The sequence below is a fragment of the Crinia signifera genome, chromosome 5 (assembly GCF_055691185.1).
Source record: "Crinia signifera chromosome 5, ASM5569118v1, whole genome shotgun sequence".
Classification (NCBI taxonomy): domain Eukaryota; kingdom Metazoa; phylum Chordata; class Amphibia; order Anura; family Myobatrachidae; genus Crinia; species Crinia signifera.
Genome location: NC_139221.1, coordinates 270,437,161 through 270,452,440, shown reverse-complemented (window position 1 = coordinate 270,452,440; position 15,280 = coordinate 270,437,161). Strand labels below are relative to the sequence as shown.

The window sequence follows — 15,280 nt, the reverse complement described above, 5'->3', positions numbered from 1 at the left end:
GACGCCTTCCAAACTAAACAGAACACACATGCCCTTTTCCCATTCATTTAGCATTTAGAAAATCTTCCAGTTTGCGCAGGTTACAAACAAATATTGAACACTGCAGATGACCATTGGGGACAATTGTTAAATTGCCTCGCCATTTGGTTCTGGGTGGCAATTTTATTTTTTGGGGGGTAAAGTAAAAATGACATCACGGCTTTTGTCATTACCTTTGTCATTGTTGTGTCATCTTTCCTGGGAGTAAAACTTCCAAAAAAGCAAAGGCTGTAGAAGCCGACGACAGAAGACACCATCAGATAGCTGTGAGAATTAAGGTAAGAAAACACAAAAGGAATAGCCTGCCAAGAGGAATGCAGACGATTTGCTCAAGTACACTGTACCCTCTAATGGGGGAAACTGAAAAACAAAACATCTGAAGTGTCTGTAGTTAACTGACCTGACTGATCCCCCCCCCCCCCCCCCCTTCCTACCAATCTGGGAAAGTAAAATAATTAGCAGAGTCCAAGAACATAACCAATGACATTTGTTATCAGATTGAATTTTAACCTATTAATAAAACCATATTATAAATAAAAAAAAATATATTTTAAGAGTCCATTGACAGATAAAATATCGCTTGAACCCGTTTTACACCAATTTTTCCCCCCTCCATTTAATTATGAGTGAAGTATGAATAGGCCGACCATAATTAAAGGGGAGACATCATGCTTTTCTTATTATATGCCCAATAGCTCCCCCTGCTGATTAAAATAAAGTCAGTTTTGTGGGGAAATTGTAGAATGGCTTCAATAGCCTATGTAAAGTCAGGTGAATTTATAATGAACAACCTTATTACTGTTGGCACAAGTCACTGGTAATGCCTGAGGCCTATGCTCAGAATCGGAATCGTTGGTAGCAATAAAGAATGGCTGGAATCTGGGAATACGATACACTTATGGGAAAGGCCTTTTAGAATAAAGCCTATGGGGTGTTTTACAGACATTGGTAGATACTAAGGTGCCAAAAACAAGGTTTTTCAAGTTTTTAACTTGAAATTGTTGTACAATCCAATCACATAAGGTATACAGGATAATGTTAAATAATAAAATTAAAGCTTTCTTTAAAGTGGAATGTTTTGATGTACAGTAAGGAATTAGTGTTTTATAAATAAAAACAAGTCTGGTATTCAGCATATTCATTTATCTTCTCCTAATGAAGTCATTATGGTTAGGGTTTCACTTAGGGTCTAAGACAGTGAAACCCTAAACTAGCAATGCAACCAAGGCTGACATAAATCTCCATCTCATCTTATACATTGTTAAAAAAAAAGACAAAAGTAAAAACTCAAATTCCCAATTTAATCCAAATTTCAATTGAAACCCTGACTCTAACTGGAAAAATAAAAGGAAAGGAAGCTACTGTATAGTTATTTGCACAGTAATAGTCCAGCTTTTGGTAGATTGCATTTATAAAAAGTTAAGTTACTTCAGAGTTTATTTGAGAAACGTTAGTATTATAAGAAAGAATAGACCTAAAATGATATATTAATATGGATATCAAAAGTCACATCATTTCTCTGGACTATAGGACAGTACTATCCCCATATATGCTTAGATGGACAACACATTTCTAATTGACTTCTAATATCCCTATAAGCCAATGGGGTGTAATAGAGTTTGTCGACATTAAATTAGGTCAACACTGATAAAATGTTAACATGATTAGAATGACGACATCCCTTCCCTGGTACACTAGCTGTGACTTACCTGGTCTACCGGTTCCAGCAATGTCTTCCGAGCCATGCAGATGAGGACTTAGGCTATGAATATACTTAAACATGATCTTCCCTCCTGTCCCTATGCTGCTGGTATATGTTGTAGTTACATATCAACACTATGTATATGCTTACATTTTGATAATGTCAACAACATAACTGTCGACATTGTTATCAACATTTTTAGAACATATTTTTCCAATAGAAAATCCATATAATTTACTGTAAGGAAGTCATTAGTCACTACAAGGTAACGTTGTAAGATAATGAACTAGGATGCTGAGGGCAGATGCTGTGAGGGTTGAAGGTACATGACTGGAATGTGTCTGAACGTGAGGAGAAGAAGAAGCGGTTGAGTGACCCAAGATAGCAAACTAATGAAGTGGGTAGAATAATGGGACATTTATTAGTAAAGAGCAATGACCATACTGCTGGTCATCCAGGCTGAGATGGCTGTGAGGCATTAGGAAATCCCCAGAGCCGGAATTTAACCCCACCTAGGCTGCTGTCATTGAAGCCACCTTCCGGGGAGGTCACAAAGGGAAGTTCCTTTAGACAAGATGGCGGTGCCCATGGGAGCCGACGGGGGCCACCCACCGGACCCGCCGGAGGGCAGCTGCCGCTACAGACACCTGCTAGAGATCCCCGGCCGCCGCAGAAGGCAGCAGAGACCAAGGATGCCGGACGGGTGAAGCTGCAGGGGAGGTGCGTCCCATCATCCACCAGAACACCACGGTCACACACTGAAGCAGCGGAGGGACCGAAGATGCCGGACAGGTGAGTATACGGGATCCCCTGGGCGGACCATGACAATGTGGCAGCCTGCTGCTGTTTGGATGATCACTTGGAATTAGATTTGGGTGAGTAATTTTGTTTCTGTGCAGGGAAAATACTGACTGCTTTATTTTTACACTGCAATATAGATCTCACTTTGAAGTAAAACCCCACCCAAATCTAATTCTTTCTGCACATGTTACATCTGCCCCACCTGCAGTGCACATGGTTTTGCCCATCTAAGAAGGATTTTGTCAGAAAGAATGAACCAAAATAAGGCCCTTGGTCTGGGGATTAAATCTTAGTGAAAGGTTAACAAGACAGGCAGGAAGAGTATATCAGTCTATGTAGGTCTCCTATGTAAAATTAACAGATGGGAGGTTTGAATGGGACAGCATACTTATAAAACTATTACGCACGTATCCTAAGAGGAACTCGCAGATTAAAGTTTCTGATACTGCAGGGTCTTTATACAAAATGGATGGTAGTACTTTCTGTGAGTCCAAATGAGGTGGCAAGGGGGATATGCTACAAGGCAAAGGCAATAGTTGGTTTGATTTCTCTTTAACTCAGTCAAGCCATAGCTACTCTAGGTGAAGTGCCATTTTTATTTTTAATCTTATAGTAAAAGACCATATCCAAAGAACATGTAGCAAAACAGTCTTGGACATACTCCAAAACAAACATTGCTAATCAGAAGCATACACATTTGCACTTAGAAAAGGATACAAAATTAAAAGTATTTCTAAAGTAGCTCCAACAAATCCAAAGGTGAACAACGATGCACTTCCAATGATACCTGGCCCCTGGGAAAACAAAAGATGTGCAGTATTTTCATGTATGTTAAATAATGAATTCTAAAACGATAATCTAATCTTAAATTACTTGTGTATCCATTTCAGGGGTGCCAGATGACTGGCCAACAGTTGGGAACCCGGCGGCCACAATGCTGTTCAGTTGCTCGACCGTCACAATCCTGAAATCCCAACTGTTCAACTGCCGGACAGTCACAATCCTGACTAACAGGGCTATCCTCCCCAACAGGGGCCACAACCCCATAGAGGGAGAATAGAACCTGTTGTGAGCCTGTAAGGGGCTATTCTTCCAGTACAAAAACAATAAAACAAAATGTTGATAGCAAAGGGCTACTTACAAGTGAACATTTTCAGGCCATGTATAGCACTAATATTAAGCAGCTGAAGGCAGCTCAGAGTACATATCAAATAAAACTAAGGGGTAAAGTTACTTAAGTGTGAGTTTTTAGAAGTGAGAGATGCTGCCCATTGCAACCAATCAGATTGTATCCTCCAGAAGGCGCTAGATAAATGATCAAAATAATCTGATTGGTTGATATGGGCAAAATCTAGTAAAGTTACCCCTAAATAGTACTTCTGTTTGTACATTTCCTCTGGGGAATCTAAAATTTCAAACATATCTTGTCTTCATGATTTTAAACCAATGTAGTTCAGTAATTCACCTAACTAGGTCATCAATTTCCCCAACTTTTCCCAGAGGAACTTAAAAAAACAAGATCTGAAGTACTTGAGGCCCAGGCAAAAAATACATTTTAATGAGAACTTTTTATAATGTAACCACTCTAAACATTTTTGATCCAGAAACATAATTTCATTAAACAAACAAACAAACAAACAAACAAACAAAAACACCATTATGTTCATAAAACCAAAATGTAGCAATTTCTGGAAGTTATCAGAAACTATCTGAGGTACAGTTGTGTCCTCTTTCATCATTGCTGCAGTGACATTAAAGAGACCTTCTAGGTGTAAGCATAATCAGCAGAGTCTGCGTGTGCATCTTATTTGATTAGAGATACGATAAAGATTATATTTTTGCTAAAAACAAAAAAGACCCAAGACCCAGGATTTGCACAAAAACCGCTGTCTTACTCACCTCGCTGAAGACACATCTGTACATCTAGCCTTAATATGCCAAGCAGTAATAGATGCCTGGCGTGAGTGAGCCGCCGTGTCCTATGCAACTCTGTGAATGTCGCTGGTGTGACTAGCCACAGCCAGGCTGATCCTGGCTACTTCTGTAATTGTAGGTTTTGGGTTAATTTTGGGCTACAATGCCATTCGATTAACTAACAGGAATTGGTTTCAGTATGCAGCTGTGCAGCATTGGAAGAAGTCACTTTGGTTATAGGAATTCCTCTCCACTGACGCGACCAAAATTCTCATTCACTCTCTTGTCATCTCCCGCCTTGACTACTGCAACATCCTTCTCTCCGGGCTACCTCTCACCCGCCTCGCACCTCTCCAATCCATTCTTAACGCTGCTGCTAGGCTCATCTTCCTCTCCCGCCGCTCTACCTCCGCCTCCCCCCTCTGTCTATCTCTTCACTGGCTCCCCATTCCTTTCCGAGTTCTCTTTAAACTCCTCACCACCACCTACAAAGCTCTCTCCTCCTCCACCGCTCCTTACCTCTCTTCACTGATCTCTATCCACACTCCCTCCCGTCCTCTTCGCTCCATCGCTGACCGCCGACTGACCTCTCACCTAATCACCTCCTCCCACTCCCGTGTCCAAGACTTCTCTCGCGCTGCCCCCCTGCACTGGAACAACCTCCCGCCACCCATCAGGCTTTCTGATTCCCTTACCTCCTTCAAGCGCTCCCTCAAAACCCACTTTTTTCGACTAGCCTATCCCTCCTCCTAACCTCTTTTGATCCTCTTATCCTGCCTCCGTTCCCCTCCGTTCCTACTTATCCTATTGTTTTTCGTTCGTCCACCCACCTATTTTTAGTATGTTAACTCTTATGAGTAGGGCCCTCCTTCCTCACGTACTCACCCTACCTCTTTACCTCACCTGTGCTCCTGTCCTGTTCTTCCCTTCCTCTACTTCATCTTTAGTCTCCTTGACAATTTTTACACCTACTTCTGAACTGATGCTGATTTTAGTTCTACCAGCTATACCCCCATTTATACTGTATTTTTCAACACACCCTGTACGTTACCTCGTCATTTTTTTTGTTTGCTATGTACGGCGCTGCGGACACTTTGCGGCGCCCTATAAATAAACGTACTACTACTACTACTAGGAATGACCACATTAGATCCTGGAATTCTTCAGTTAGGCTTGTAGAAACACTTACAGCAAATGTTTTTATGAGTGTCAGAAGTGTGAATAAAAGGGGATTGAATGGACCTCTGCTCCCCCCACCCACAGAACATATAGATGTGGGCCAAAAGTAAACAATCATTTGTTTATGGGTGAAACCCCCGCACCTTTTGTTAAGGATGGCCATGTATTAAATAAAGTAAACCCAAAAAATAATACGTGGACCTTTTACACAACCAAACTGTTACAATGTGAAAGGATTATAAGGGTATTATGGGACAGGGAGCAATGTACTGTACAGTATGTCTATTTGGCAAAATAGAGTTTGCCAGAAATTAAGCTGGGCATAGTGTAGGTTTATCTCAGTCGCCTGGAGCAAAGTTGAAGTTTGGTGTCCTCCCGCCTTAAAAAAAGTAAAACAGATAAAATGCCCCTGACAACATTTTATCTGTCAGCGGACACCCAGTGCATGGTGCCCAATATCTGCTCTCCTCCCCTGTGGAGACATTTTCCTGTTTCTTCCCAGTGAAATAGAAGATGTCCATTGGTTGGGGCGGGACATACTGTACACTGGCCAGTGTGCCGACTTTCATCTGAGAAAATACTGCATTGGATGGACATGCTGTATGATCTGAAATTCCCGGCCAAGTGGTATTTTTTAATCGGTCACTTGCATACACTGTACAATTATATAATTTCAGACAGACCAATCAGATACTGTACAGTATGTCCAGTATAAAGGTGCCCACACACTACAGCGATGTATCGACCGGTCGTCCGATGCGCACTCCTGTTTATCTTTAACTGGATCTTTTGATCTTACCTACTGCAGGGAAGATCAGAAGATGCAGCTAAAGATCTGTGGGACTCGGGTATTTGGGCACATTCGGGTGCTCAGGGATTTGGGTGCGTTGAAATACTCAGGTATATGGGCGCTTTGGTGCTTTCGCACAGTTGGGTATTTAGGAGTTCAGGTGCTCGTCCACATTAAGACATTTTGGAATGTTCCCTCACTCGGGCACTCAGGGATTTGGGAGCTTGTGGATTCAGGTGCATTGGACACCTTTGTGCAGTTGGGTACTTTAGAATTAGGATGTTGCGAGTGTTTGAACGCTCAGGTATACGGCTGCTCTCGGGTGACTCTGGGCACTAAGGGATTCAGGTGTGTTTGGCCACGCTCAGGGGCACATGGGTGTTCGGGCAAGTTCAAGCACTCAGGTAATCAATTACGTTCAACCGCTCGTGTATTGGGATGATTGGGCGCGTTTGGGCATGTTCGGGCTCTAGGTTGTGCTGGTGCTCGGGTATTTGGGTAAGCTTGAGTGCTTAAGTATTGGGGCACGTAGGCATGTTTGGGGAGATCGGTGGAGGCAGCAGAGGCATGGGGGGGTGGGGGGTGGTGGTGTGCGGTTGAAGGGGTGAGCGATGTGTGTGCAGGAGCGACGGCGGCACACACCGAAATTTCAGAGGCATGCATGGAAGTCTTCCAGGGGAGTTTGGAAAATTTCCAGGCATACCACCGGAGGGGTTCAAATTTTTATGAAATCTTTGTTATAATGTACTCTCTGCACAAAATCTTTTGTCCAGGACTGACAGGGAGGTCAATGTAAATCTTCTAGTGTGTGGGCACCTTAAGAAACACTTGTAAAAAGCTAGATAATGTTTGTATACATGTATCTATTAACAGTTAGGTAAGAATAACATGTAGGAAAATGTATGGAAAATGTCCACCAATGTACATTTACAGTAGTTCTCGAAAATTACTTAAATGATTTTTAATGCATGTAAATAAGATCTGAGCATTGACCTGAAGCCACAAAATCTACTGTACAGGTATCATAAAAAAAAAAAAAAAAAAAAGTCTAAGGCAGGTTCTAAAAGAAAGTGCACCACTGATGCCAAAAATGTAAAGCTAGAGAGCAGCTTGTTTCATTAAATTGTACCTTACACAAAAACAAAACAGACTTGCAAAAAGCTCAGTGGTAAATTTTCATACATACACACATAAAAAAAGTCTAAAGATTATATTACAAAGTAAAAGAAATTCAATACCTTTCATGCTGTTTTTGTATAAAACGTAAAACTAGGAACTTTTCTTTTGTCGCTACAAATTACAAATACAGGATGGTTTCAACTATGAATGAGGAATAATGCTACAATTTAGAGAATGGATGAGAAAGGATGTCTGACGTATAATCAGTATTTCTTTTCATTGTATGTTTCAGAGACCTTTATTATACAGTAGCCATGAAAGGCTTTATTTAAATAACGGACATACACAGAATGTGGAATATGTGTATTACGGATCAAGTAAGATACCGTGGACTGAAAACAGGGCCCTGGTTATCATGAGAGAAGCACATAAGGATAAACACATGAAAAAAAAAAAGAATAGTAAAGGGGTGATTCAATTGCACCGTGCGTCTATACGTATAACAGTTGTTGCTCTGGTCAGACAACCCATTAGCCACATTTTTCTCATCCTCCGGAGGCACGAGAAAAAAAAATGTTTGTGAAAAGTCTATAGTTTGGGTGCCCACACCCAAACTTTAGACACCCAAACAAGTACTTTTGGTGAGACAGTTTGTGCAGGTAAACATGGAGCTTACAAGAATGTTTAATGCTAATGAGTGCCTGATTGGAGCAACAATTAAATAGCGTCAATGGACGCCCTTTCGTGCAGATGTCCAGCAGTGGGGCATATGGCACAGTTGAACAGCACCCTAAACATGACAGTAATGACAAAAACAGAACATATTAAATAGATAACAAAAAGAGTGACTCAGTGGGGGTCAGGAAGAACTCAAATTCCAGCATAACTTTAAGGTAGCACAATAAAAGGAAAAAGAAATCGAGGCTATTGCGCTCGCTACAAAGAAAAAAAAGCAGGCAAAACTTATTACATATAACCAACGTGATACAAATAGATGACCGGCGGTAAGGATTCCGGAGGTCAAAATACCAACATAGACATTGCGATGGAGTGAATCCCAACAGGTGTCCGGTAAGTATATTGGATGGCAAAGTATTAAGTTGGTTTAAATAATTTCTCACTGGCAGGTCACAGAGAGTGTCACTTTAGGGCTTATTCAGATCTGAGCTCAGTACAAATTTGTTTGGAAAATGGACAAAACCATGTGCACTGCAGGTGGGGCATATTTAACATGTATAGAGAGTGTTAGATTTGTGTGCGTTATTTTGTTTCTGTGCAGGGAAAATACTGACTGCTTTATTTGTTTAAGCACACCCCACCCAAATGTAACTATCTACATGTTACATCTGCCCCACCTGCAGTGCACATGGTTTTGCCCATTTTCCAAACAAATTTGTACTGAGCTCAGATCTGAATAAGGCCCCTTGAATATACTCATCACAATTAGTGCCACTGCCATGTGGTGTCACACAAGGTTCTATACTATCCCCCATGCTTTTTGCAGTGTACATGCTTTCACTGGGAAATAATTAGGCACCATGGCCTGGTCTACCACTGCTATGTAGATGATACACAACTGTACTTGTCCTTTGCTCCGGGCACTGAGAAACCAATAACAACCCTAAATAGCTGAATAGCTGAGCTCCAGGAGTGAATGAGTGCCAGTTGGGTGAGATTGTACCCTGATAAAACGGAAGTCCATATGATAGGGCCACAAAAGAACAAGACTACAGAATAGCTAATCAACAGTACTGACACTTGAGGGTACAGAATTACAAAACTCTGATCATGTGCAGAATCTTGGTGTTAAGCTGGATGGTGGCTTGACACAAATCAGATATCAGCCACAATCAAATCTTTCATCTGAGGAACATAGCCAGAATCAAACACTTAATTATCTCTGAAGATCTGCAAAAAGTCATGCATGCATATCATCTCATTAGATTAAGTTACCGAGTCTCAAAACCCTACATGACCAAGGCCCAAGGTACCTTAAGCAGCTTCCATACTGTCCCACCCTATTACCGCGATCTGTAGATGGAGTTTTAGCCGTACCTAGAAACTCCTGTAATTTATCTGGGGGTTGAGCTTTTAGCCATGCGGCTCCCATTCTATGGAACTCACTTCCCCGCACAGTTCGAGAGGCCACCACTCTCAAATCCTTCAAAAACAGACTAAAGACTTTTCTGTTTACTCAAGCATTTCCTTAATTCCCTTAAGTATTGTTTATGAAAAGCTTTTCTGTACTTCATTGTTCCTGTACTGTATTACATTCATTCTATCTGTTAAGCACCTTGAGTCCTATTGGAGAAAGGGCACTAAAGTTCATATGTAGACTATGCCCCAGTTCTTGCATAGATATTACCTGGAGGACCAAGCAGCCATCAGTATCCAGCCTTTAGGATGGGCACTATTGGTCAACATGCATTAGGCCAACATGGGAAAAATGTTGATATGATAATGGTTGACACATCATATGGCCAACATGAGTTTTTCCCATTTTATTTTACTTTTTACTTTTTTCATGAGGAGGGAAGCAAGCTATGGGAGAGGATGTGGTGCACTAATTGACACTCTAAAGACTTCATGTGTCGAGCATTTCCATGTTGACCTTGTCCCCCAGGTTGACCTTTGGCATGTCAACCTTTTGGGGTCGACCTAGACATAGTCAACCCAGTGAACCAAACCGCAGCCATCTTCCTCTTTCTTGTGTCGACCTTTTGTCCATGTCAACCTAAACATTTTTGACCCAGTGAACCAAACCCCAGCCATCTCCCCCTTTCTCCAACCAGCTCTCCCTTCCTGCGGCAAAAGCATGCAGTCTGCCAACTGGCCACACTGGAAATATTCAGGAGTTCTAAAGGGAAAGGACATGTTGATATTAAATTGGAGAGTTTAGAGTCAGTGGGCCAGATACACCAAACTTCGAAGAGTGATAAACAGCCAGCCAATCGTCTCTTAACTGTTATTTTCAAACTCAGCCTGTAACATGGAAGTTAGGATGCTATTTGCATAAAGGTGACATGTATTCCATTGTTATTATGAATATACCACTGTACCTTTGAACCTTTTGGCATTGCTGTCTCATCAACCAGCAGACGCAGAATGTTGCAAGACACCAGAATCACCGAAAGAGACTAAAAGGAAGAAACACAAAGACCATTCAGTCTACTTTACAAAGAGCTCAAATAAGGTCTCAAATGATGAAACAATACTTAAATTTCTGATGCGCCATTATTATAGGGAGGAAAGTAGGAGTAGGCCGTTACCGTGGCAATCAGGAGCAGGATCATTACAGCTGGGTAGACCAAGTTTCTCTCCCAGGCTGATGCTTTTTTGCGCCTTTCTTTAAAAAAAAAAAAGGAAACCAGTAAAGGATGGGAATGAAAACAATATAGCTATATTAGCATCAAACACTGAACTACAGTATGATCATTAGGTCACAAGGGATAGTTTTTGTACGTCTGCACATAAAACCCAATAATACATTAAAATTGATGCACTGTATCTCTATGGAAATCTAGTGAATAGGATCAAATGTCAGTATCAGCCTGACGATAACCACGGCTAATTGAATCCAGCTCTTAATATGGATGTGCATGTAGCAGTCAACGGAGAGAGATCTTTGCAAAATGCGTAGGGATGCTTATGTGATCGAAAAAGGGTGGAACAGAGCAGATATCTGCCAGTCAGCTCGTCTTAAGTTGAGTGGATACCGAATGTCAGAGTTATCCAAAAAACAGCTATATTTGGACGATTTCCTACAAAATACTGTTAAAATGCCCCTAAGAGGCACAAGAAATCAATGTAAGGAGCTATGCTGCCCGCCTCTATTATCCTAATACTCTTATTCTCTACTAACTGTACTTACGCTCGGATTTTATACTACATTTGTGAATTTACAGCTGTTTTTTTCACTGTGGATGACAAACCGTGTACTTGTAGTTAAAAGATAAGCTGGAGATGTACAGGCTGCCTAATCTAATTCTATATAGGTGCTGCCAAAACACACATTAACCCACCTAGCTTTGATTTCATGGTCTTTGCATTCAAAAGGTCATGTTCAATCTTCTTTGTGTTGGTGTCTACAACAGAATAGCCTCCTGTTGAAAAACATATGATTATTTTAATGTCTTATGTGCATAATTTCAAACACACACACACACGCTATGAGTTAACACATCAGAAGACTGTATGCTTTTAGCTCACACTGATCAGTTAATCACTAAATAGGCCTTATAACCTTGTACCACTGATGATCTGGGCAGCTATTAATGTTACAATGCATTTAAATGATGTATGCTTTGATAATGCTTATCTATTCAATGGTTTTAACTAGGTAAAATAATATTCTAATTAGTACCTTATTATCCAACAGCAAAGAATTATAAAACAGGATAAATTACTACTGCTGTTAGTCAGGCGTATGTCAAACCTAGGTTTGAAACACAAAAATATACACATGCAATAAATGTTATGGAACACAGGCTTTGGATTGCCATGGACTTTCTTTATTGTCAGCATCATTGACCACTGAAGGCCACCAAGCAAGGTGACTGCAATAACCAGAGTCCCGTTCACACTGATATATATATCTACTATCCCGACAGTATCGCGTTTGGTTGATGAGCGGCCTCCAGGTGAGAACATCCAGTCGCTGGAATGCATGGTGGTGACGGCAGTGGTGCTTTCCCCATTTACAGATGGTTTTGGTATGTAAATCATGGGGCAAGTGTAAACTACTTATGGATGGTTGTATTAATATTCCCTGATGTTTCGATTTAGTCGCGCTGGTGTACTTCCGGTTTTGTAGGGGGATAAGTAAGATGAAACTAGCCTAAAGAGTCTCGTCTGGGGGCCTTGATAAAGGCCTGGGCTATGACGGCACTCACTAGAATGGATCAGTTGACATGGGTGTGCTTCAGAGTAATGTGTAGCCATCAGGCATTGGCTGCTGCAAGGTAGTTTGGCCTTGGTTTTATATATTATGGCTTCTGCGACACGGCCCACAAGCCGTTGCAGCCTCAAGGATATCTTCTTCCAATGGAGATCCTTGGCCTCTTCCAACCCCCTAAATGGCAGCAAAACTCCTCTATTCCCCTAGATTCCAGCAGACTGTCAATCACTGACAAGATGGGGGGGGGGATTAAGCTGTAGGAAGGGTTAAGGGGATACCAGTTGGAAAGGTCTGGATTCCCTCTATTGTGATGCCGATTTCGGAATTCTGGCCATCAGCATGCTTTCCGCCAGTCGTGTATTAAATTCTATATATTTCCCTGTTGCCACCAACCTGCATACCCACCAAGAACCAACTTCATGGTCCCATGGGACTTAAGCCGCAGAGTCAGGGGTCTCATCCATTAGGCATGCGGGTTGTGGCCTGTCCACCCAATTGCAGCTGGAATGTAGATTATGGCAGGGTCTAACTGGGTGCCCTCTGGTGATGTGAGCTCTAGCTCTGGACACTCCCTGCTTTACCATCTGATGCTGCTAGATCCTTCTGCCCCTCCAGCACCGGACATTGTTTCCTCCATGGAGAGTCTCCTGAGTCTGGCTGTTGTCTCTAGCTTGCTAGGAAAGCAGATTGTTCTGCCTTTGTGCTCTCCATTGGCCCTGCTGTACTACGCATCTCTAGGACATGTGTGTGGTGCTCCAACTTGTAGCCAGTGGGTGGTGAGTCCTGGGAATCACTTTTTTTTCCCCTAGTCATTTATGTACTGGCCTGGCCAATTTTTCTTTATTAGGGTCCTGATATTTTACCATTAGTACCTATTTCTACCATGAAGCTCCCGCTATGTGAGCAGAAGTTGTATTTCCATACATTTTTTAATGTTAATGGTTAAGATCAAAAAAGGGGTGCGGATGCCCAGCACTAAGAAAATTACAGATCACAGCCACTTCTATTCCGCTATCTATCACTGACACGAACGCTTTCAGGGATGTCTGTTCCACTTCACATTCAACTCCATATTTTGATAAATGTGGACTCCACCATGTCCCAACTTATGGTTACAAAAAAGGACCAGGAAGCAGGTATTTTTAGATCCCCCCCAAAATAATGAGTGCTACAGTTAAATCGCTGCCTTTCAAGTGAAGACTACTCAAATAATCTGAGTGTCGAATGTGGAAGACAATTTAGGAAATATGGATTATTTTCAACGGCAACTTCTAGATGATGTCTATACGCATGCATAAGAGATGAGAGCTACGGTATGCAACTGTGCATTCTTTTCCCCCGAACTCTCTTGGAACAAATCTATCGCCGATGCTCTCAAACGGAAGAATATACTTTTTTGTTGGGGCTTCCCCATTTATCAATCACATTTGGTTTCCCTATTTCCAGGGGCGCTGCCCTACCCCAGTTGGATTACGCCACAGTCCGATTTTGGAGATTACGTCAACAGTTGTAATCTATCTGTTCTAACAGCAAACAAATTTACCTTTTGATGTGTTCTTTTGCAAAAATGTATTGGTTTTATGTTTTTATTTTTTGGAGACTACTTACGCAGTTTTACCACATTAAAGCCAACCAGGTTTTGCCTTGTTAATTATTGCACTCAATGTGTACAAGCTTCTGAGGATGGCCACCAACTTACTTTACAGACACTCAAGGATCTGTACTGCACATTCCACTCTTATATCCCCCCCCCCCCCCCCTGACTGGTTTCTATGGCTTCTATTGTCGTCATGATCACCCCTGCAATGCCCTTGAATAGAATCATGTGCCTTTCCTGTGACATTTCTATGGACTCCATCTCACCTTATACAGTATAGCTGGGGTCTCTTATTTACCACTAATGTGAAGTTGTGTCAACTATTTTTTTCTCCTCCTTAAAAAGATTTGGTCATTATTAAAACGTCCTGGTTGGGTAGGATTAATACCATTAAGATATAGTAAATGTCTTACTTAAGGTCCTCTATCTATTGCAAGCTCTACCTCCTTTTTCAGAGAATTACAGGGTCTAGTGGGATATTTAATGTATGGGTCAGGCCAGTCTTGACCTATCAGAGTATTATTCCAGCAGGACTTATTTTGGATGTATCAATAGTTATTACTATTGTCTATATGTGTCAGACACTGTGGTCAAACTTATATACACAATAATATAAATGCCAGGAGGTAACCAAATTACCATAAAGTTATTTATCAAAATACAGTTGTAAATTTAATTATTTGCAAAAACAACTATTATACTGGACAGATAATAGCAGGATCAACCCCGCAGTGTACATTATTATAAATTATTACTACGAATTATGGTTCAATAAGAAGATATTGTATGATGAATGAAAACATATATGGTTAGTTTCCTATGTCTTCTGTTAATTGTGGTGATAACTAACTGATCACAAGCAACAAATAACCCTATTATACCAATACCAAGAGGCTCAGCTACAATTTACCCTATTATACAGAGAAGCTGAGTGATAATTTGCACATCTACTAAACTGCTCAATTAGCAGCTCATTAAATTTCTACGTAATAAAATAAGAATATGTAGGATTACCTTCCAGATTGACTATCGGATTATGCGACTGTGTATGAAATTGTAATAAAATACAGACAGGATATAAATGCACCACCCAATTTTAATTCACTTCTTTCTCTCATTTGAACCCATATTTCCCTGTAGAAATAACGATTAAACAATAGATTTTATGTGAATCAATCAAATATATTTGGTTTTCTTTAGTGTGCAATAGTCCCATTCTTTTTTGTTCATCTTTCAGTCTTG

At 41.1% G+C, this 15,280-nt stretch overlaps 1 protein-coding gene across 2 annotated transcripts in view; it reads right to left on the bottom strand.

The window, feature by feature from the left end:
* Nucleotides 1-15,280, bottom strand: part of LMBR1 (limb development membrane protein 1) — a 150,487-nt gene that overhangs the window by 12,419 nt on the left and 122,788 nt on the right. For both annotated transcript variants that reach the window (XM_083189008.1, XM_083189009.1), the window contains 5 exons: nt 11,567-11,647; nt 10,814-10,890; nt 10,604-10,681; nt 3,260-3,336; nt 213-303 (listed from right to left, as the gene is read on the bottom strand). In XM_083189008.1, coding sequence (XP_083045134.1) covers nt 213-303; nt 3,260-3,336; nt 10,604-10,681; nt 10,814-10,890; nt 11,567-11,647 — 404 coding nt within the window. The remainder of the gene's footprint in view (nt 1-212; nt 304-3,259; nt 3,337-10,603; nt 10,682-10,813; nt 10,891-11,566; nt 11,648-15,280) is intronic.